We start from the raw sequence: 23,107 nt of genomic DNA on the forward strand, positions 1-23,107 counted from the left end.
CGAAAAATTTGCATTGAAGTCAACAGGCGTCAATTTTTACACGTGCGACAATTTTTATACGCGCGACTAATTTGTCCAAATGCATTAAAGTCAATGGATGTCCAAATAATTCTGACATGCTGCAATTTCGACACGCGACAATTTTACATGTGCGACAATTTTTTTTTTGATGTGGCAAATTTTTCGCCAGCAAATTTTTGCCTCAGTTTCATGAAAACATACTCGGGTGCCGTAATGTGAAATATTTGCTGTGAATCCATGCCTGGCAAATAAATTCGCCCATCACTAAATTATGTAAATTATGCTTTATATTGAAATTAAAAAGATCAAATGCAAAAAAAAGCAGACAAGATGAGAAGAGGCTTAGGCAAAAGGTTGCTATAAAGAGGTTACGTAACAGTATTGGTAAATGCTGCCACAATGTCGAAAATCAGATCAACCCTCGATTTTCTCCCTGTACTGATTTGCTATAATGGGTTGGGTTAGGACCTCTTGTAACTGTCCCCATAAACAGCTCATAAATAGAAATGGGCGAATAAATTTGCCAGGCGCGAATTTGCGGCAAATTTCTGTGTTTCGCTGTCGGAGAATAAATTCGCAAAACTTCCTTGAAAATTTAATGAGAAAAGAGATAGCCGGAGAGCACGTAATTCTTCAGTTAAAAAGTCATCTCTTTATTCGCAGATATTTACTGCACTAGATGTCTGCGAATAAAGAGATGACTTTTTAACTGAAGAATTACGTGCTCTCCGGCTATCTCTTTTCTCATTAGTAATGTTTTGCACTCCAGCACGGGGATTGTAGCGCGTTGAGAAGCACATATACACAGATGAATACATAAAGGACTTTTTCTATTTATGGTTGGATTCCTTGAAAATTTGCTGGCGAAAATTCACCAGCTTCAAAAAATTCACCAGCTTCAGAAAATTCACCAACTTCAGATGAGTCGGAAAAGTCGCTCACATCAAAACCCTTGCGCATCAACATTATTCGGACGCCCATTGACTTTAACGCCGGCGTCAAAATTGATGCGAGCACCAGAATTGACGCAGTCGTCGAAATTAGAGTTTCACAAATGTTTTGCTGTTGTCAAGGCCGCCGGGAGCGCGAAGAGGCGCGTCTGCTCCCGGCGGCGAATAATCCAAAATGGCGGCGCCCAAGTCAGCCAACGTGGGCGCTGGGACGCCAGCGCTGCAACGCTGATGCAGGCGTAAACGCGCATGCGCAAACACGCCGGCGCAAGCACGCCGGCGTAAGGACGTCAATGACGTCACTTTGGCGCCAAATTTGAATATAAAAAGGCTCCCAGGACGCCAGAATGGCGCCCAAGAATAGGTTATGCTTCCCTGAACCTGGGTTTCTGTTCCAAGCCTTGATTCCTGTATCCTGTACCCTGTTTCCTGCTCCTGCCTTGGTTTTGACCCTCTGCCTGGACTCTTGTTATTTGATCCTGATCTGCCTGTCACTGAACTCTTGCCTGGACTTTGACCTTCCGCTTTGCTTAACCCTTTGGATACCGCGACCTTGCACCCTCAAGAGGGCTTCCTCCTTGATCCAGACTACCTCCCTGGAGGGAGCTCCCGGCTCCCTGACAGCTGTTTCTTGAATTTCACTAGGAATTCGCTAATTTTTCGAATAGGCGAACTGGGACAAATTCGCCCATCACTGCTCATAAATATAATACTCCTTCAGGAGTCAAGAACCTCTCATTGGCTGGGATTAGATGAAGTACTTTCCTTGCTTTCAGAGTCAAACAAGGAAGTTTCCTTAAAATGCTGAGATTGGCTCTTTGAGGGTGGACTTTTGCCTGGAGTCACTAATGCATCACCAAAAAAATGCACACTAATTGGCAAGGGAACACTGGTTAAGCTAGTGCGGTGTTGCTCCTAACGAGCATTTTATGCCTATGGCCAGAGCTGCACATACAGCTACAAGAGCAACTTGCAACTAACGAAATACTTATGGGAAATGTAATAAAAGTCGCAAAGAGCAAAACAATTTGCACAAATAAGACTAAAAATTTGCCAATGTAATATTCTTCCTTAAGCTGCATTGTGAGTTTTAATTGAGCATTGCACACTTTTAAGAAATGCTTAAAGGTGTCCTAATCTTTTGGAGCAAACATAACAACTTTTTCAGGAAGAACTTTTATTACATTCACTGCTCACTGGTATATACTATAACATTCCCAACTTTCGGAAGTTCCCGGGTTCGCAAATGCTAAATTAAATCCACACAGAGGAAAATTTGTTTGTGCAAAGGCATAACTTTTTGAATTGCGAATATTTTTTCCATTACAAAACTTTTATTAGTCCTCTATGGTATCTTTCTCTCCACTGAACCTTTTCTGGTGCAAACCACCTGAGATAGGACCACACAGAACTAATGTGTCATCTGGGTGCCTTAAAGCTTTACTTTTTAAACCCATGATCTACCAGCTATTGCTTCATCTTCAGGTGCAATGAAGGGTTATCTGATACTTATAAAGACACTTTTAAAGGTGCCTTGAGCAATCAACACACTATGGGGCAGATTAACTAAAGGGCAAAGTGGCAAACGCTGGTGACAAGTCGCCAGCCTTACCGCCCACAGGGTCATCGCAAATTTACTAATGGGCGCAGGCGCCAATTCGCTAGCAAAAGAGATAGGCGATAGCGGTCATTCGCACTCTATCGCAAGGTGACAACTCGCTCTGGCAAATGCACGTTACTCTGCAAAATTCACTAAAATGTGGATTTTACTGAACGTTACCTCTTTCGCCAGACTTGCCTTCACCAGCTCAGATCAGATGAAGTGCAAGTGCATAGATCTTCCTCAATCTTCTGTTACTTACATCATCTTTTCAGTGGAAAAAGCTTCTAAGTCCCAAAAAACGCTGGTGTCTTTTCCTTTTTTCAGAGTGATAGTACATAATTTTTTTTTGGGTAACCGGGTTCCCCCATACATTTTCCAACATATGGAACATTAGGGGGCCCATTTACTTAGCTCGAGTGAAGGAATAGAGGAAAAAAACTTCGAATTTCAAATGTTTTTTTTGGCTACTTCGACTATCGAATGGGCTACTTCGACCTTCGAACTTCTATTCGAACGATTCGAACTAAAAATCGTTCGACTATTCGACCATTCGATAGTTGAAGTACTGTCTCTTTAAAAAATACTTCGAACCCCTACTTCGCCACCTAAAACCTACCGAGGCCAATGTTAGCCTATGGGGAAGGTCCCCATAGGCTTCCTAACAATTTTCTGATCGAAGGATAATCCTTCGATCGATGGATTCAATTCCTTCGAATCGTTCGATTCGAAGGATTTAATTGTCAATTTGGCAGTCGAATATCGAGGGTTAATTAACCCTCGATATTCGACCCTAGGTAAATTTGCCCCTAACTATACACTGGGCTCATGTGTAGGGCATTGTAACAACTCTATTGTCTTTATTAAGGTTCTATTGTCTTTATTAATTCTCTTTTCAGTGAAATAGCATTGACTGAGTGAATTTCAGCCTGGAGTGTGGCGATGGCGATGGGTACGAAGAGGTCGCTGGTTAGTAAATCTGCCCCCTTATTTACTAAGAAAAACCTCCAGCATAAAAAGAATATACATTAACAAAAAATCCAAGCTTCTGCACACAACAGGGCCCCAATACCATTGGACCCCCTGAAAACCAAAAGACCACTCTGCACCAAAGACCTGGAAACAAAGCAGTCAGTGAAATTAATAATATACCCTTAAGTAAAACAATATTCTAAAGGTCATGTAATATATATATATATATATAACATTTTCTATTTTTGCTACATAGCAAATGATTTAGAAATTCATTTTCCATGCATGTATGCTTTGTATAGGGAATACCCTGATAAATATAAATTGCTTTTTCCACCAGTTTTTAACTAGAGCTTATAACTCCTCTATTCCTATTTCCCATTTTAAATTAAAAGTCCATGACTACAAGTCACCGTGAAACAGCTGAAAGGAAAGAAGTGAATTTCATAATAAAAATGGTTATTGTAATATGCTCTATAATATTAAAAGTAAAATGATCACATTGAAAATAGCCCCTCTTGAGTCCAACCATAATAGTCTGTAGACTTATAAGTGGGCTGACCAAGCTTTTACAGTTATTATCTATCATAGCATGTCATTTACAGCTCATCTAATTTATCAGATAAGCAAAAGAATTCAACATTTTATGCTAAGGTATAAAAGTTCCTACCCAGGCCCAAATAAATTTGAGGTAATTGCCCTAATTAGAAAGAAATGTATTTTAATAAGCTGTTAAATAAAATTCTTAAAGGGATGGTGACATGTCCCACTATTATTAGGAACATGTCACTCTACCTACATAAACCCTAATGCTGCTTTTCTTTTCTAATGGATGTACCTCCCTGCCTCCCCAGCTCAGCATTTACTAACCTCTTTCTCTATCAAACATAGGGGTAAATTTACTAAGCTGCGAGAATTCGCCAGCGGTGGCTTCGCAGCCGTCGTAACTAGGGATGTAGCGAACTGTTCTGCGGCGAACTTGTTCGCGCGAACATCGGCTGTTCGCGTCCGCCGCAAGTTCGCGAACGTCGCGCGACGTTCGCCAATAGGCGTTCGCGTCAAAATCGTTCGACCATTCGACCATTCGAGCGCTAAAATCTAAGGATTTTCGTTCGAATCGAACGATCGAAGCATTGGATCGAATGAAATCATTCGATCCAATGGCTTCGATCGTTCGACTCGAACGAAAATCCTTCGATCGAACGATTACAATCCTTCAATCGTTCGAATCGAACGATTTTCGGATGATCGAAGTTCGCGAACAGTTTGCGAACTGTTCGCAAATTTTGCCGGTGTTCGCGAACGGCGTTCGCGAACACATCGGCGGCGGTTCGCTACATCCCTAGTCGTAACACTTCGCCAGGCGAAAATTCGCTCAGACAACGATAATTTACTAAAATGCAAAGTTGCATCCAGGGTGCTGAACGCTGGTGAATTTTCATTAACGTTACTTCGGCAATGCGAGCAAATCAAAGCGAAGCATTCAATTCTGCCTAGCGCAACTTCGTTCTTCGCTTAGGCTAATTTGCATACTGCGGGAAATTTAAAGTTGAATGGACGTATATGTTACAGCAAATACATTACATTACACAAGTCCAGGGAACCTTAATAAAGACAATAGAGTTGTTATATTGCCCTACACATGAGCCCACTGTATAGTTTATGTTCCATATGTTAGAAAATGTAGAGGGAACCCGGTTACCGGAAAAAAAAATTAAGGACTTTTGCAGCCTATCATTCTGAAAAAAGAAAAAGACGCCAGCGTTTTTTGGACTTTTTCCACTAAAAATATGATGTAAGTAACAGAAGAATGAGGAAGATCTATGTACTCCAACTTTGCATTTTAATGAAGTGGCATAATGGTAGCAAATTTGCGCCTGGTGAAGTGGTGCGATGTGTGCGAAGTGGTCGCTGGTACAGTAAATCTGCCCCCATAAAGTATTGGGAATGATGCTGATGAGTGTATTACCATTATGACCTTCTGTGACCTGTCTGGCAAAAAGGATTGGAACTAGTTGAGCACTGTACCTTCTGCACCACAGAATGTTCTAAGATGTTATGGTCTACAGTATCAAACACAGCAAAGAGATCAAGAAAGGGAAGGTTTGACACTGGTCTGTTGTTGGCCAAGTTCTCTGGGTCCAGAGAGGTTTGATCCAACGTTGCTGTTGCTTACCTTGTTTTCCGTTGCATCTGACTTGACATCTGCATTTTGGCGCAGTGCGTCGCATCAGACAAAAACGCATGGAAATTGTGCATGAAGTTATACCCTTATTATACCCCTTATGGTCTGGTAATCTATGAGGTGTTGCTAAAGAGAATTCTTGTCTTGTTCAGATTTTGATTTCCTCCACTGTCTTTCCAGCTTGCACCCCTTTTGTGTAATTTCTCTGACAGCATTATCAAACCAAGGGACACAGCAGAGAGAGGGTAGTGGTTAAATGGGGTTAGGTACAATGGTATCAGAAGCAGGGCTCAGTAACAAAATCGACTAGTCAGCCCTTAGCTTTGTTTAGTTCACTGCAGACAGTATATATAATATAAGCATTCCTGGTAATCAGTCAGAATTCTACCCACAGTAGACAAATCAAATTTAAGGGCAGATTTATCAATGTTAAGTGAAAATTTTAAATGAAAAAAAATCAAAATTCGACCTAAATTTTGTGTACTTCGACTAGGGAATAGTCCAAATTTGATTCTAATTTGGAAAAAAATTTAAATGTATCATGAACTGTCACTTTAAAAATGCAACTTTGACCATTCGCCATCTAAAACCTGCCGAGTTGCTGTTTTAGCCTATGGGGGACCTCCTAGAACCTATTTGGAGTCAATTGGTGGACTCTGAAAAATCTACGTTTTTTTGGGGAAAAACTTTGAATCATACGATTCGAATATGCTATTACTTAGATATGTACGACTCGAATTCGCTCGAAAATGGACCTATTCGGTCAAAAAAAAAAACCTTTGATTTAATTTCAGTTGGTCTTTTTTCATTCGAATTTTGAAGTTTTTCAAATTTGAAATTCGACCCTTGATAAATCTGCCACTAATTGTTGATTAGCTCCAATGGATAACTGCAATGGGGAATGTGTGCCCAGCGTTAGCAAATTAGCTTAACGTCTATTTCTTTATGTAGAGAATATGGCTACCAGTGTTAGGATCATGAAACACATTCCTATGATTCAGCCATGGAGAAATTATGATGAGCTGAATGCGGAAGGGTGAAAAGGTGTTTACAAAATACTCTATATGTAAATCTACAATATGTGGTGATATTTTAATCCACCAAATGAGGGTTAGTTGAAACTGATCTCAGATGTAATATATAACATTTTTCCAATGGATGTGTGTATGCTTTATATTTGGTCCCACTACTAGAATTTGCATTACTGAACAATCTGACATCTGGAATTCAGGCATAGGAACCAATAACAGCACAGTTGAAGTAAATATACTGAAAATTTCATTTAAAGGTTACAAGAGTTTTGATTAGAAACAAGAGGAAATCTATTTGTAATATTAACAATCAGGCAAGAAATAATTTTCTCCGTTGTGGAATTGCGAATAGCTTCAGGGCTGGATTATGTTTGAATTCCTCGGGATCATATTTGGCATAGGCTTAAACTTGACATGTTGTTTATTCAGCTTCAGCAATTATATCATTGTAATTATAATACTGGGAGAAGTAGATTATCCTAATGCAACTCAGTGGGAACATCAAATACTTTCTTTATATCAGTTGTGGATTAATACTTTCTGAGACCTATGATCACATCCAAGACACAGACCTCACTTTGCCAATGTCCAAATGGACAGTACAAAATTTGGACAAAATGTAGCCCTGATGGCCTTACTATCACAACATTATTAGGACAGAGGTTTAGTTGAAGTCACAGCACTTTTAGCCCACTGCAGTCTGGTACACTCCTGGAGCTCTGGGCCTGTGGGATGGTGCCCCAAATTACCACTTTCTCATAAATAAGGATTTAACTCGCATATCTTTTCTGCATCCAAGGAAACGGCTGTTGTCAGCAAAAGAATTCCGCAAAACATAACAAGAACTTGAAAATACATTATTTAATTATTAAATTAATTAAATAATTATACAGGTCATGGAACTCCGAGGTAAATTCTAATATCCTCATATTTTGCAACTGGTATATATATCCAGAAGAATCCGCACTCACAGGTTTTAATTAAAATTTAAGTTTTATTTCTAAAACATGGTCTGATGTTTCGGCCGACCCACGGCCTTTCTCAAAGACCTGTGAGTGCGGATTCTTCTGGAAATATTTCGTTTAATTTACTGTCTCTGCACCCAGGCACATTTACCGCAGTTATCGAGAGTGCCGGTATCAGAGGGAAATGTATATATATCCTTTAATTAATAATAATTAATTATTTAATTTTTTGAAAAAGGTCCCAACAGGGACCGAAAGTCGGGTATAGATATGATGTAACAATAAAATAATTGATTTTTATAACAGGGAGTGCTAGTCTGAGAATAATTGGTATATATATATATATATAAATATATATATATACACATACAACTCCAACGGCACTCTCCATTCAAAAGTATCACGGCTGGGTGCTAACCATAGAAAGTACAGTCAGGTAGTTGAAAGCACTCACAGCTCATTCCATCATTTCAAAGTGGTAAAATACCTGACAATATATATATATATATATATATATATATATATATATATATATATATATATATATATATACCGTATACAGTGGTATATATACTGTATAGGCAAAATTAAATTAAGATTAACGTAGGTGAAACCCGACTTTACACCAAAAACACTGCAGCAATGCACTTGGGATACAGAAAGAGAAAGATAGAGTACAGGATTAATCTCACTGATGACAGTTTTAAAGTAAATGGACAAGGGAGCCATTATTCCCGATGACTTGAAAGTAGCCGAGCTATGTATCAAAGCAATGGGGAAGGGCAGCAGTACGAAGGTTAGTCCTGTAAGAGGCATATTCTGCGGAGAGAGATATATGGCTATGGCATTTTATGGATTCTAGGTAGAAACTCATCCAGTTCTGTTTTAGCGATCATAAACCCAGAAGGATAAAAAAATAAATAAAAGATTGTGCAAAAAAGACTACTGAAATTGTGTGCAGTCTACAACATCATAAAATATAAATGACTAGCCATCTGCAGGAGAGTGTGTATGCACTATGGAGAGATAAATATTTTGTAAATACAGAGTTCAGAAAGGGCATTTTTAACTGCAAGGTGGATGCCAGGCATCAAATGGCTTAAGACCCTGAGAACTGTAGTGCTGTTAGGGAGCTTTGCCTTTGGGTCAGAGTAGGAAGGACTCACCCCATGGCCCCATTTTTTCATAAAAAATCTTTTGTGTTATAATAAGGAAGCGTCAAGACATGAATGGTTAACTCCTATCATGATTTATGGCTGAGACATTAGCTACTTTTCTAACAGAACATTCAGATCTCAGTGGTCCATGGTGTTCTCTGAAGAACACTTTTATATAACGGCAGAAATTGGCACCATTTACAGCATTACATAGTAACGGAGAGAAGAACGCTCTATATCTTTCGCCTCTCCAAGAAAGTGGGAGTCATTAAGAAAGCGCATATTTGTTCGCAAATGGTTGTATTGCCCATGTTTTTTCCTAATCGCTATAATATTGCACTGCTCTGCCCGTCTTAACGGTTGTTGCGAATTCGCATTGAGAATACATTTTCGCAAATGGCTAGCAAACGACAAGAGTGTTTGCTTGAGTGCGCCTACTGTGCGAGGTTGGCGTTGACAGTAACTTAAATTCGCAATTTGCGAAACTGGTATTTTCTCTGCCACCAAAGTTGTGGCGTAATTCAAATGCAGAGTGTGCACATGGCATTTTTAAAAAGCTCTTATAGACATTCGCAGTGTGAAATTTTTTTTTCGCAATTCTGTTTGCACACTCTTATGCAGCTTTATAAATATAACCATGTGCAGGGCAAATACGTATATTCACTGTGCGAACCAATCTGCCCTGGGCAAAGTTTATAAATGAGCCCCAGTATATAGCAAATCCTTTATACCTTAAGCCTGTTACACTGTCTCACCTAGTGCGCCCCAAATCTCAAAGCAACTCCCCTATAGAATTTATTGTATTTTTACTTTCACAGTTGCATGCGCTTTCATTGCTGGTCTCCTACTTAGTTTTGAGATGCACTGGCTAGAGTACAGTTATATAATCCATCATTGAAATGGTGTATTGGTTATCTCTGTAGGCTAGGGCCAGAAGGGGGCGAAATCAGCCTGCTAAAATCCGCAGGCCGATTTCAACCCCCAACTAATAATGGGCGAATTTCTGAAATTCGCGAAACAGCGAAAAATTTGTGGAAAAATCGCAAAATCGGAAAGTTTCACGAAAAAATCGTGAAAATCTGAAATTTTCACGAAAAATCTTGAAAATCGGACATTGACAACCGCGTCCAAGCTGACGATGGCGACTTTTCGGGCACGCATACAAAAAATTTTGACCCCAGTGAATTATCGCGGGAGATTTGCAAATTTATTTGCCCGCGCCGAAACGCGGAATTCCCGGCAAATTCGTACCAGGCGAATTTATTCACCCATCACTACCCCCGACCACCACCAAACTCCTTTTCTGTGTTCACGTCCATAAGCTTTGTGTCGGCTCTAGTACAAGCACACTCAGCTGATTTTGAAGCGCAAGACTGCATTTCAAGCCGAATTCAAATTTTTTTGCACAAAAACTCACAAATTAGAATTATATTTTCAAAAACATGAGTGTGTAAAACTTCAGCATCTAAAAGTTTGCAAGTTCATGTAGAAGTCAATGGGAGTTGCCCTAGGCATAATTCAAGCTATTTTTTTTTAATTCGCGATTTTCGAGTTCTCTCATTTTTTTTGCGCACATAAACTCGAATTTTTTTTACATCTGCATTCAATCAAGGTTTTTACATTCACTTATTTTAATAAATATATAGACATTCAAGTTTTTTTAAAATTGTGAGTTTATTTGAAGTAGATAAAACCCTAGAAATTTGATTTTTGATAAATAAACCCACTGGTCTTCACTTCTACTCTCAAAGTCAATGGTTTTCAGACTTTATAAGATCCAGCCCCCCTTGGAGGAAAACAATGTTGTACAGGTATCGGACCTATTATCCAGAATGCTTGGGACCTGTGGTTTTCTGGATAGGGTTTGTTTTTTTTCAGAGAATAACTCGATTCAAATTCGACCCAAGTTTGCGGGTCGATCCCATTCACCCGAATTGAAAAAATTAGATTTTTAAAATAATTTCATAAATTTATCACAAAGTTATAATATACTAATAAATTCATCTTTTATTCACAGATAAAAACTGAACATTCTTTACATTTATACAACGGTTTTGTAAACCTCATATAAAAACGAAATGATTTGAAAATATGAATTATTATGAAATGCAATATTACATACACAAGTAAACCTTTTGAAAGGTCCGTACAGTTAAGACGTAGTGATTCCCTTACAAAAATGCACACATTACATGCAGCATGTATAGATTTTTCCTGAGGGTTTGCCTTCCTTAGAAAAATTATTAAAAAAAAGGAAAATTAAAAAAATTCAGAAATTGCATTGTGCTGTTAGAAAAATGAAGATGTCCAACAATTGAGTTCTTTAAGAGAATCGAGGTTCATTAGAAAAAACAACCTCCGGTCAGTAATCGTGTAAGACATACCAGGAGAACATTTTTAGAAAGGAAATCTAGAAAAACCGAAAAGTTATGATAACTTTATAAAATTTCATTATACACTTAGATACATGTTCATAAAAAATAGCTCCATTTATTTTTCATTCAAGAAAATTATAATACAGTTTCGCTCTGCAGCACAAAGCAGCATTTCCATAACATCAGAAGGCAAATTCAGGTATGAAAACATAATTTACTTATTGCTCCGGCTAAAAAAAAAAAACATTTTACAGGTAATCTTACAAACACTGTACAGTATAAAATATTTAATGGCAATACGTTAGATGGTTTCGCTTAGGTTTGCTGGCTTTTATTCTAGCACCAAATGAAATTTAAAACAAAATAGTCTTATAAAAAAGAAGGCACTTTCATTTTTTCTCTCTCTGTTGTGAGATTTTTTTGTTTTTATAAACCATTTTCCCTTCCTGAGGGTCCTCCATTGCAGTCCTTGATAATGGGTTGTATGAGTTTCAGGTTGCAATTGGCTAAAATCTTTTAGGTACTGGAGAAGTCTCTCTGGGACCCGAGAGCTAGACACTCCCTTGCATCATTAAGGTCTTGAGGCACTGCGTTAATTTTCAAACATTACAATTCTTCATCGGTATAAATCCAATCACATTCTTTGCAATCTATTTTCACATTCAAATCTACAATTTTTGCACACACGGCACAGCCATCTTTAGATCTTCTTCCTATTGTCCATCTTTAGACTTCCACTTCTCTTCCACCATCTTGCTGATCAGAGATCGTCCCGATGTCAAAGCAGGTCACCATCATAACATGAGACTTGCACACATTAACACATAGTTCGAGTTCATCTGTGACTTGTTCCAATGCCTCCAGGTACTCCTGTGATTCCTTATCAAGACTGGGGTCCACCTCAACTGTTGATTTATAAGAGAAGAAAAGAATTAAGAAAAAACAATAGTTGGAGGAAAGACAACATTTCAATAGAGATTCATTTTTTGGAAAAGAAAGTTTCGAGTTAGGGTTAACTGAAGATGGTTTCACAGACACAGTCAAGCAGAAAGAAAATTGGATTGAAACCACACCCCAGCCACACACACACAGTTCTAAAGCATAGGGGTTTATTTATCAAAGTCTGAATTTTTCTCAATATTTTCTGCTACAAACTCCGATCAAATTCACTCTGGTTTTTTACGCTTATTTATTATTACATTTCCCCGAAAATTTGCTTAGCAGGAAAAAAATCAGATTTTCATGTTTTTTTGGATTTTTTATTTGATTTTCACCCGATTTTTGTCTGAAAATTCCGGGGTATTGCACGAAACCCAGCACACATCAAAAAAACATTGGGACTTCTCCCATTGACTAATATGCAACCTCGACAGGTCTGACATGCCAGATTTTCTGATTCAGACTTTTTCATCCTTGGGGTATAATAAATTCTGAAAAATTCAAAAAGTCTGATTTTATAAAAAATAAAAAAAAAATTGTGATTTTTGCATTTCGAGTTGAGCTTTAGACATGTTTTCAAATTTTTCTGTTTGAAATTCTCTTTTCATAATTGAAAGTCAAAGACTGAATCAAGTATTTGGGGGTTGCCATTGCCAGACATTCAATGTGGTCAACACATCTGTTCTTAAGGGCCCTGGCACTAGCTTATATTAATATATTTATTTATGGTTAATGACTGCTCCACATAAACATGGCATTAACCAGCTTCTAGTACAATTTAAGCCTTAATATTGTGATAAATGTTACTCTACAGCAGTTGTCCCCAACCATTTTTACCCATTAGCCACAAGAGTTGGGGAGCAACACAAGCATGAAAAAAGTTCTAGGGATGTCAAATATGGGCTGTGATTGACTATTGGGAAGCCCCTTACACTGGCAGTCTAAATGAGGTTCCATTTGGCAGTACAGCTGATTTTATGTAACCAGAACTTTCCCCCAAACCAGAAATTGAAAAATAAGCACCTGCTTTGGGGTCACTGGGAGCAACAGCCTAGGGTTGGTGAGCAACATGTTACTCATGAGTCACTGATTGAGAAGCACTGCTCTACAGCAATTTCAGTCCATGGAATGGAGATGCTGGGTCTGTTCAAAAAAGCTATAGGAATAGCAGTAGCTTCTCACAGTCCGAAGCATTAGAATAGGCTACTTCTTTATTTTGTGGCAGGGTAAACAAGGCCTGACAAATTCCAACTTCCATTAACCACTTACAAAACATTTAGCATTCCCCTTGTTTTTCTAGCTCCCAGACCAGCTACAACAACAACTTCTCCCCTTACACGTAACTCTAGAAGCCATTACTGATCTGAGCCAATGTTTGTTTGTCTACAGGTAGGTAGACATAACAGACAATTTCCCCCACATGTAATAAAATGCACTAAGTTTGCCCAGGAGCAGTTACCAGAAGCAACCAATAAGATGTTTGCTTTTAAACATGTGACCAGGAAATTCTACCTGCTGATTGGTTGCTATAGGTTACTGCCCCTGGGCAAACTTAGTGCCTTTAATTACATTACCCCATTTATGTTTTGTCTGAACTGTGGTGTGCTTGAATGTACTCAAGGGTCTACAGTATATCAGGGTTGCCAGGTTGGCTGTTTTCCAGCCAAATTGGGCTACTAATTTTGAAAGTACAAACTATCCAAGGTACAGATTTGGGCTACTCTTTGGGCCTTTGGCTGGTTTGTACTTTGGAAACCAGCCAACGTTTTTTCTTTCCCTAATCTGCCAAGCCTGCGTCTCCCAATGCATGTTGGGTAATGTAGTCTTTGTTTAACAATTTGCCAAGTGCCAAGTTTAATGTAAGACTACAATACCCAGCATGCAATGGGACTGACCTGTGTAGAAGTCGGTAATTACCAGATTTTGGGCTCTCTACCCCAGTCTCCCGTCACTCTTAAGCTCTCTCGCATTTTCCAGTGATTTCCTCAATTTCAGACAATTTTTGGACTAAAATCTGCTGGCCATCAAAATATCTAGAGGTTGACCTGTTATACCAATATTTATTGAAATTGTATATGTATTAGAGCCTTATGAGGCCCCAATAACTCCTGGGCCCCCCTCTGTAGTTACGCCCCTGGTGATGGGCTAATCGGTGTCATTTAGTGATGGGCGAATTTATTCGCCAGGCGTGAATTCACGTGATTCCCCGCCAGCAAATAAATTCGTGAACCGCCCACGAAAATTTGCCCGAAAAAATTTGGCGGCATCAAAAACACGGGCGCCGGCGTCAAAAACGAGATGCCGGCGCCGTTTCTCAAATTTTTTGCCGTTTCGCGAAATTCACAAATTTTCCGGCGAACTGAAGCAGTGCAAATTCGCCCATCACTAGTGTCATTTTAATTCATGGGAAAATTTGTGAAGCAGTGAAAATTTTACAAAGGTGTATTTTAACAAATTTATTTATTTTTTAGAATTTTTTTCACTGCACAAATTGTGCTATTTAGGGGCTACTGTTTTGGGCTGGTTTTGTAGCTGACTTTTGGTTTTAAAAATTAGACCTGGCAACCCTGGTCTATACATTATAGTCGGTTGAGAATAATTAGAACTGTGATTAAAAGTCTTTTATGCAACGTTTAGATGTTATGCCTGATGACAGTTCTCCATATCATCAAGTCAAGTGCTTGTTTCTGACCTTATAGTTAGTAGCACTAAGATGCTTCATACACATTAACAACATAAAGCTATTTTTAAAAGGTTAATAAGGTTGTTGATAATACATACATTGTCCTCTCCACTTGTGTGGGTGCATCATCAACCTGCATTTAGCCTCCTCCAACTCCTGTTTCAGCACTTCATATTTTGCTTTAACGTCTTTAACTTTCTGATGACGTCTTTCTAGTAAACTCAGTTTGTTGTTGAAGTACATCAAGCCCTGAAATTAAAGACAAAAATGATCAAATATCTGCCTATAGAAAATGTATTTTACTTGCTGGCCTTCAGCGACCAGACATGAGCACATTTTTTTTTTATAAATATGCAAATTGATCAAATTAATACAAATTTTCATAATTAAAAATTCTAAAGTTTGCCATCACTAACCCCCATAGGTAATAATATGGCACAACTGGCAATGGAAAGGTCATTGGTCCGTTGATTTCGTATAGCACTCTATATAGCAGTTGCACCATTTCAAGTCAAAGGGCTTTGATAGACAAGTCCTTTAACTACTTTGCACTACTTCCTTCCAATTAACAGAATAGCCAGTGGTAAACATGCACATTACAAATATTAGTTAAGCATAAGGAGAGAACATCATTAGCATGCTAAATACAAAGTATGTCTGAAATTCATTATGTCTAATTAATTTAAAAACAGCCTAATGCATGTAGGGAATGTCAGATACATATAAATATCTCCCTAGATTCAGCAGAGAGTCAGGCAGAAGGATACACTTTTTCTTACAATAATAGATGCACAAGTTGTAGGCAGGCTATGTGCATTAATTGTGGTATCTTTAGGCTGTACCAGTGGGTCTCTTCTATGATACTAACGATAATTGTAAATTCCTTACAGAATGTGTAAAAGAGCTTACCTTTTCAACATCTTGAAAGGGCTGTTGGGAGAGAAAAAATAATAGTTTAGGGACAAAAGCAATAGACATGCACAATGTTAGAGAACAGCAAGTTTGCACTAACCACATCTCATTTAATAGCTGCTTCAACAAATTAATTAAAGGAGAAGGAAAGGCTTCGTTCACTTGGGGATGACAAATGTTAGGCACCCCCAAGTGATTGTATTGACTTAAGGTGGCCATACATGGATAGATCCGCTTGTTTGGCGATGTCGCCAAACGAGCGGATTTCCCTCCGATATGCCCACCTTGAGGTGGGCAATATCGGGCTGATCCGATCGTGGGCCCTAGGGCCCAACGATCGGATCCTAGCATTCGCAAACGGGCGGTCGGATCGCGGGACCGCATCAACGAACAGATGCGGCCGCGATCCGACGGGATTTTTAACCCCATCCGATCGAGATCTGGCCGACTTTCGGCCAGATCTCGATCGGGGAAGCCCGTCGGGGGCCCCCATACACGGGCCAATAAGCTGCCGACTCGGTCTGTCGGCAGCTTTTATCGGCCCGTGTATGGCCACCTTTACCTGAAACCCCGGGCCAGTGCTCCTATCAGCAGAAAACTGCACCAGCCTGGGGTTATACCAGTGAGCACCATGGAGCGATCCTCTTCCGGCTTCCTCTCGCGGCTGCACATGCGCAGTAGAACGAAAAGCCGAACTTTAACTAAAAAGTCGCTATTTCGTTTAACTGTGCATGCGGTTGCCCAGGGAAATTTGAAGAAAGAAGAAGCCGGAAGAGGATCGCTCCGTGGTGCTTGCTGGAATCACCCCGGGCCAGTGCAGTTTTCTGCTGATAGGAGCACCCGCCCGGGGTTTCAGGTAAGTCATTACAATTACTTGGGGGTGCCTAACATTTGGCACCTCCAAGTGTACGAAGCCTTTCCTTCTCCTTTAAAGAGTTAATGATCCCAGTATAATCCAGGAGCTATAAACTTTTATCCAGCTGGATCACAAGATAAAATTTGCTCATAATGTATTCATGTATTAATTGCATTGTCCCTGACAGAAGAAACCCTGATGTACAGTACGAGTTAGAAATTCAGAACCACTGACTATTTCAGTGCCGACACTTCCTCTAAATGCATTGTTAACCTGACCACAATTTGTGGGTACAAGAGAGCGATTCTTAATCTGTTACGAAATGACCGCTGACCTCGGGTTCCTCTTGCCTGTGTTTCTGTAATCGCTCCACATCATCGATCTCATACACCTTGATTTCGAATGGCTCTTTTAAATTGCCTGGCAAAGGCGGTAGATCCACCCACTGACCAGTTACATTTGCCGTTTCTGGTAATGGAGCTGGTCTCCGACGCTGAAGACCTTTAAGAAAAAAACATACGTTATAAAAGCTACAAAAAACTTTTTGTATAAGTGGCTTGAGATTAGGGGAAACATGGAACATGTGACCCTAGGTGTTATATGTGTATAACCCTTACTCATTGGTTCAACAACAGGCAAATGCAACTTATACAGAGAGGCATTGGAGAGCTGATATAAGAGGCATGGTCCAAAGGTTTTCTGATAAAACCATTGTTGTGGTTAATTTGGACTATGTAAGGAAAAAGATTCAACGTATGCACTAAGCAATTCCCTTTCTGTCTCCTTCTTTTGTTCTTTCTTATGTGAAAAGGCAGAGACACACGTGGAGATTTGGGGAGATTAGTCGGCCGGCGACAACTCGCCTCTTCTTCAGGCAACTAATCTCCCACGAACTGCCTTCCAGCTGGCTAGAATCTACATCACCAGCGGGATGGCACTCGGAGTGCTTCGTTTTATGAAGTTGCCGAAGTTTCCTTGTGAAGAACTTCGGAAAACGAAGGCTCCGAGTACCATCCCGCCAGCGATTTAGATTCTAGGCAGCGGGAAGGCAGTTCGGGGAGATTAGTCGTCCAAAGAAGAGACGTTTTGTCGCCGGGCGACGAAATCTCTCTGAATCTCCACGCGTGTCTCTGCCTTAAATCAACAAAGACATTCAAACTGGAATAATAATAGAGCAGAAATTATGAAAGCATTATCTATGCCTATTTTTAAATAAAGAATACAGTAAATGCAAAAAAAATGAGATTATATTGTAGCGGTGTCATTTGTCTAGATTAGGTAACTGTTAATATACCTATAAAGGCCAATGGCAACACAACAGATTTCAGCTTGGGAAGTGTATGCATTTTTGCTGCAAAATCTACTGTAGGTGTGCGCTGACCGGCTGATCTTACATCTGTCACTGAACACACTAATAAAGAGGAAGGCAGTGGATGAGCTTTACTCCGTTGCCATTTAAATCGACCTGTGTGCCCCTGGCCTAACCCTTGCCCTGGTCTACTTACCCGCAGCTGTCTAATAAACATTTGAACCAGATAGCCAAGGAATGCTCTGAATGCCTGCACAGGAATGGATAATAGGCAAACCTCTTTTAATAAAGCACACTAAGGTAAACCACAGACCAGAGATAGAATAAGGAATATTCCTGTAAAAATGTACCTCTTTTCTTTGGGGATTTTAAGCTCCTCGTTCGTCCAGTTGTTGACATTCCACTTTCACTCATGGAATCGTGCGCAGAGGATGCACTTCCAGTGGCCTCGCTGTCCCGAATCATGCTTTCATACCCACTGCTGCCACCGCTGTGATAAAACAGAGCTGTCCTTCCCATAGCAGGTGGTAACTCCCCACTCAGAACACTACTGTTGTCACTGCCATGCCCACTGCTATATCTTTGAGCTCGTCTTGGTGCTGTAATTTTGCTATACGGTGATGGAAGAAACGGAGTCTGCAACTTTTCATCACTCAGATTTATGCCACTGTCATTTCCACTATCAGAGTCTGTAGAACCTTTGAAATGGTTAATCTTTCCAGAGCTTCCAGAGGCCAATTCGTTGACCCTATTATTGGATGCCCTCAGTGCTTGCTTAGTCCCCATTATTGTTCCCCTTGGCTTGGAAGTCATGCACTGAACTGATCGGGAGCCTGCCTTTCCGCTTGGTGGAATGCTAGAATTTTTCCCACTTGATTGGTTCAGTGACTTAACTGAAGAACTAAGAGATTTTGAGCCATTTGTGGACAGACTGCGGTTTTTATTTAAATTTGTTGCTTTCTGAGTGAGAGAATTCTTGGCCTGATTGGTTTTGGCAGCTGTTGAACATGATGGAGGTGAGGAAACAGTGGAAGACACAATAGGATTCCCAAGTTTGGGAACTGCTCTTCCTACCTTGTAAATGCAAGAGTTGCTATTATCACGAGTCCCATTTGTTTTTGAGCCAATGGATGTTACACTATCACATCTTTCAAGAGACGTATGGCTCCCATAGCGCTGAACGGATTCATTTTTGTTTGCTTTAGCCTTTAGGCTTGATGCTGTTTTAGGCAATGAATTGTCCCCTTTGGAAAACACTGTGTTGCTACATTGTTTTTCTGCATCTTCTTTAGAACAGTTTCCCTCTAATCCATCTAGTCTACCATTTGCATGTAGAGGTTCATTTTTCTGATCCAAACTTGATTTACGTACAGGAGGTGCCGGTGGAGCAGTCCCACCAGGCCTGGGCAACATGCTAGATTTTTTAATTGGATTCTTTTTACCACCTGATGATTTCAGACTTCCACCTGAAATGCCGTTGGGTGCATAATCAGTTTGTGAATTGTAGGTAGTTACTACTCCCAGTGTTGTGGCCCCTCTCTTAAGCTGCGGCACTTTAGTTAAAGGTTCAGTCTTTTTGGGGGCAGATTTAGCATCCACTTCACATCCATCAACAACACGCTGAGAGCATGCTAATGTTTGTGATTTCAGGGGTTTGGATGCACAGCTAATATTTTGTGCAGCTATCAAGCCCTGTTTTAACTGATTGTCTGTACCAGAAATGGAAGATTTTTGGGAAAGTGTCTGATTATCTGTTTTTCCTTCCAAAGAAGTATCTGCCCTCACAAACCATGGGTCACCATATACTGGTTCCTTGGAATTCGCTGCATGGCTGTGTGTGGTGACTGAGGTAGTATTATGTTTCCGAGGAAGACTAGAATGGATAGTCTCAAAGGATATTGTACCCCGGATGCCACTAGACTTAGACTTATTACTTGCAGAGTGAGCAACTTGACTGGTTTTGGTGAGCTCAGAGATTTTGAAGCTTTTGTCATTGCTGGAAAATAAAGGACTTGAACTCATACTTTCACTCTCCAGTTCTGAAAAACAGAAGCCGCTGTCATTCAAAGAACTTTTCAAGCTTTGACTTATTTGATCGGTATTATTTTTTGAACCTACATTTAAACACTCTGAAAGCTCGTCAGATTTATGAGCAGAGTGAGGAATAATACAGTCATAGGTCTCAGCTCTATCACTTTTAATTGTACAAATGCTTACTTCACTAAGCCAGGAACTAATAGATGAACGTCTGCTGCTAATTGTACACTGATCCTCTGCCAATGGAACCACAATGTCAATATTTACACCGGCAGCTGTGACCTGTGAAGTATATGCATCAAATTCATCATTAATACTGCTAATAATGCTAACTGGTCTAGAGCCAGAGGCGAGGGCTTGCAATGAACAGTCACTGTTAAAGCTAATGATACTGGAAGGTCTACCATTGTCAAGAATACCTCCAATAGACAACTCTTCTACGACAGTGAATACAAGTTCATCTTCTCCATTGAGCTCTACTGGTTTCTGCAGTGTCACTGTAGTAGTTATAATGTCTCGGTCAAAGCAATTAGCTTTTACAGCTGATCGAAACCTACAAACCTCTATTGGGCCAGGCGGTTTTGGTGTGCTGCTGCTAACTGGTAATGTGCTTCCGACTATCGTGTGCTTATCTTGGCATTTCAGTTGGCTCATTCCAATTGGAGGCGTTCTGACCCCAACATTATTACTGCTACATGACTGTGAACCAACTTGAGTGGTCTGAACAGGAGGTGGAGCTGGGCTGGGAAGATGCCGTCTTACCATTAAGGCTTTCTCTTTCACTGGTGTCTCTGTGGCTGCTTTTGGTTTCTCCTGTGCCTTACACACACTTGGTAAATCCATGATTGTCTCTTGGTTTCCATCTGAGATGCATTTTACTTTTACATTTTCAGCTTTGGCATGTTGTTGAGGGTGTTCATGTGCAGACTGAGGTGCAATTGTTTCAGAATCTGAAGTATTTGGCTGAAAAGCAGTTGAAATAGTAATGTTTTGCCCTTTTTTAGGTGAAACCATATCTTGAAAACCTGGTCTTTTACAAATTCCAAGTAATGTGTTTTCCTTTGTTGACTTAGAATGAAAATTGTCTTCATAGTGCATGGCTTGAATACAATGTGCTGCAACAGGTTCTTCACAAAGAAACCTGGCAGGTTCCTCACTTCCGTCAATACACTCTAATCTCTCTTGAAGTTCAGCAAATGTGTTACATTTAAAATGATCATTTTCATAACTTCTGATACTAGATAAATTATCTTTACTTCTCTTCTTGAGGAGTGATGGTATTATAGGAACAAATTCAGGAGGCCCCTCATTGTCAGTCAGTTCTCTGTCCGATAAAGCAGCACCATTTGGCCCAACATATATAACAGTGTCACATGACTGTTCACTGCTTGAGGAATAATCTGGATCACTGTGCATTCCCAGAGCTGGAAAATCTGGGTCAAGTACAACTGTTCTTTGGTGGAAAGGCCTTATGTGAGGGGGTCTTCGAACACGGCCTTCTTCACAAGAGCTTTCTCCCCCAGATGAGCTGGAGGCATACTATAAAAGAAGAAAGAGTGTTTATAGAGCAAATCAGATGCAGGCGTCTCAGTCTCACACATGACTCTTTTAAGGGACACATGAAATCTACAAGCTTTCTTCACATTGCAGCTAAGAATTATGGAGCATCCTATGTTAGCTATATGTAGAAGCACAATTACAGTCTTTAAAGAGAAAGTCTAAAATAGAATAAGGCTAGAAATGCTGTATTTTGTATACTAAGAATAAACATGAACTTACTGCACCACAAGCCTAACCAAACAAATAATTTATGCTTTCAAAGTTGGCCACAGGGGGTCACCATCTTGTAACTTTGTTAAACATCTTTGCAAGACCAAGACTGTGCACATGCTCAGTGTGGTCTGGGCTGCTTAGGGATCGTCATAAATTATCAAAACAGCACAAGTCAAATAATATCTGCTAGAAGCCGATACAACAAGACTGATTAATAATTAGAATATAGAGACTGCACTGGGTCCTGTGTTGTCATGTAATCTAATGTGGATTTTATAGTTTTTGTATTGTTTAATAGAAACTTTCTCCAACTCTGTAGAACCAGTGGCTAAAGCAAAATAATCTTTCAAATAGAATCACAGTTTTATCTGTTTAAATCTGGCTCCATGATCTTTGTCCCTGCAGCTGGAGTTGGAAACAGTAAAGGGGATGTAAAGGCAAGAAAATCATAAAAGCCCCCACAATTTTAAAGACATAGCAGCATTGCAACATGATTATAACATTGATGTGTAAGTGTTAAAACATTTGCTATCTAATACTTAAAATATATACTAATGGGGTTTTGGGGGGGCTGTTAGGGTAAACTTCTTAAACACTATCCAAAAGGAAAAAAAGTATGACTATAATCCTAGTTACCCTAGAATGCATTTGTATACTACAGATCCATATACATTTACAGCACATGTGCCGAGCCAGGTGTGTAAATCTCAATTCTTGATTTCTATCACATTTATAGGACTACTGGATAACACATTACACTGCATATTTCAGCAGGAAGAATCCATTTTAACACTGATTACTCTTCCCTGTACAGTAAAAGCAGGACTGAAATTTAAACAGCTAAAACGTTGAATCAGTACTGAGCTCCAAAAGTCAGAATTCAGGACTCTTGTATTGGCGGGCTGACGTGCAACGTATTACATTGCTACAGGCATTAAAGGGAATCCAATTACTAACCTTGGATTTCTTCTTTCTCATTCGATGAATGCGAGAAGCGAGCTGAACAGTGCTAAGGGTTTCTTGGTAATTAGCTGGCGAATCTGAGATGTGAGCAATCATGGTAGTCCTGCAGTTGATATTCCCCAGAGATTCTTGCAAAAGCATGGTCAATTTGCTATCCCTGTTTAACAAGTGGAAAGCAGAATTAAAAACTTGCACTGGGCATTTGCACTGCTAGAAAGCAAAACCTTTATCCTTGGTATTTCAGTACTGAAAGAGCATGCCAACATGCACATAAAGGGATAACATTAAAAAATACCAGCTGTTAGCAGGGCTATAAATGACAGCCAGCAGTAATTTAACCCAACCACTCGGCAATTAAGAGTAAGGCAATTTGTTTAAT

At 39.7% G+C, this 23,107-nt stretch overlaps 1 protein-coding gene across 3 annotated transcripts in view; it reads right to left on the reverse strand.

The window, feature by feature from the left end:
• Positions 1 to 11,351: 11,351 nt before the first annotated feature.
• kif26a.S (kinesin family member 26A S homeolog) overlaps positions 11,352 to 23,107 on the reverse strand; it is a 131,565-nt gene continuing 119,809 nt past the window's right edge. For all 3 annotated transcript variants that reach the window (XM_018232311.2, XM_018232310.2, XM_041575360.1), the window contains 6 exons: positions 22,723 to 22,885; positions 18,306 to 21,531; positions 16,981 to 17,147; positions 15,788 to 15,808; positions 14,977 to 15,127; positions 11,352 to 12,161 (listed from right to left, as the gene is read on the reverse strand). In XM_018232311.2, the coding sequence (XP_018087800.1) occupies positions 11,983 to 12,161; positions 14,977 to 15,127; positions 15,788 to 15,808; positions 16,981 to 17,147; positions 18,306 to 21,531; positions 22,723 to 22,885 (3,907 nt within the window). In that variant the 3' untranslated portion in view covers positions 11,352 to 11,982. The remainder of the gene's footprint in view (positions 12,162 to 14,976; positions 15,128 to 15,787; positions 15,809 to 16,980; positions 17,148 to 18,305; positions 21,532 to 22,722; positions 22,886 to 23,107) is intronic.

Source organism: Xenopus laevis, chromosome 8S (genome assembly GCF_017654675.1).
Source record: "Xenopus laevis strain J_2021 chromosome 8S, Xenopus_laevis_v10.1, whole genome shotgun sequence".
Taxonomy (NCBI): domain Eukaryota; kingdom Metazoa; phylum Chordata; class Amphibia; order Anura; family Pipidae; genus Xenopus; species Xenopus laevis.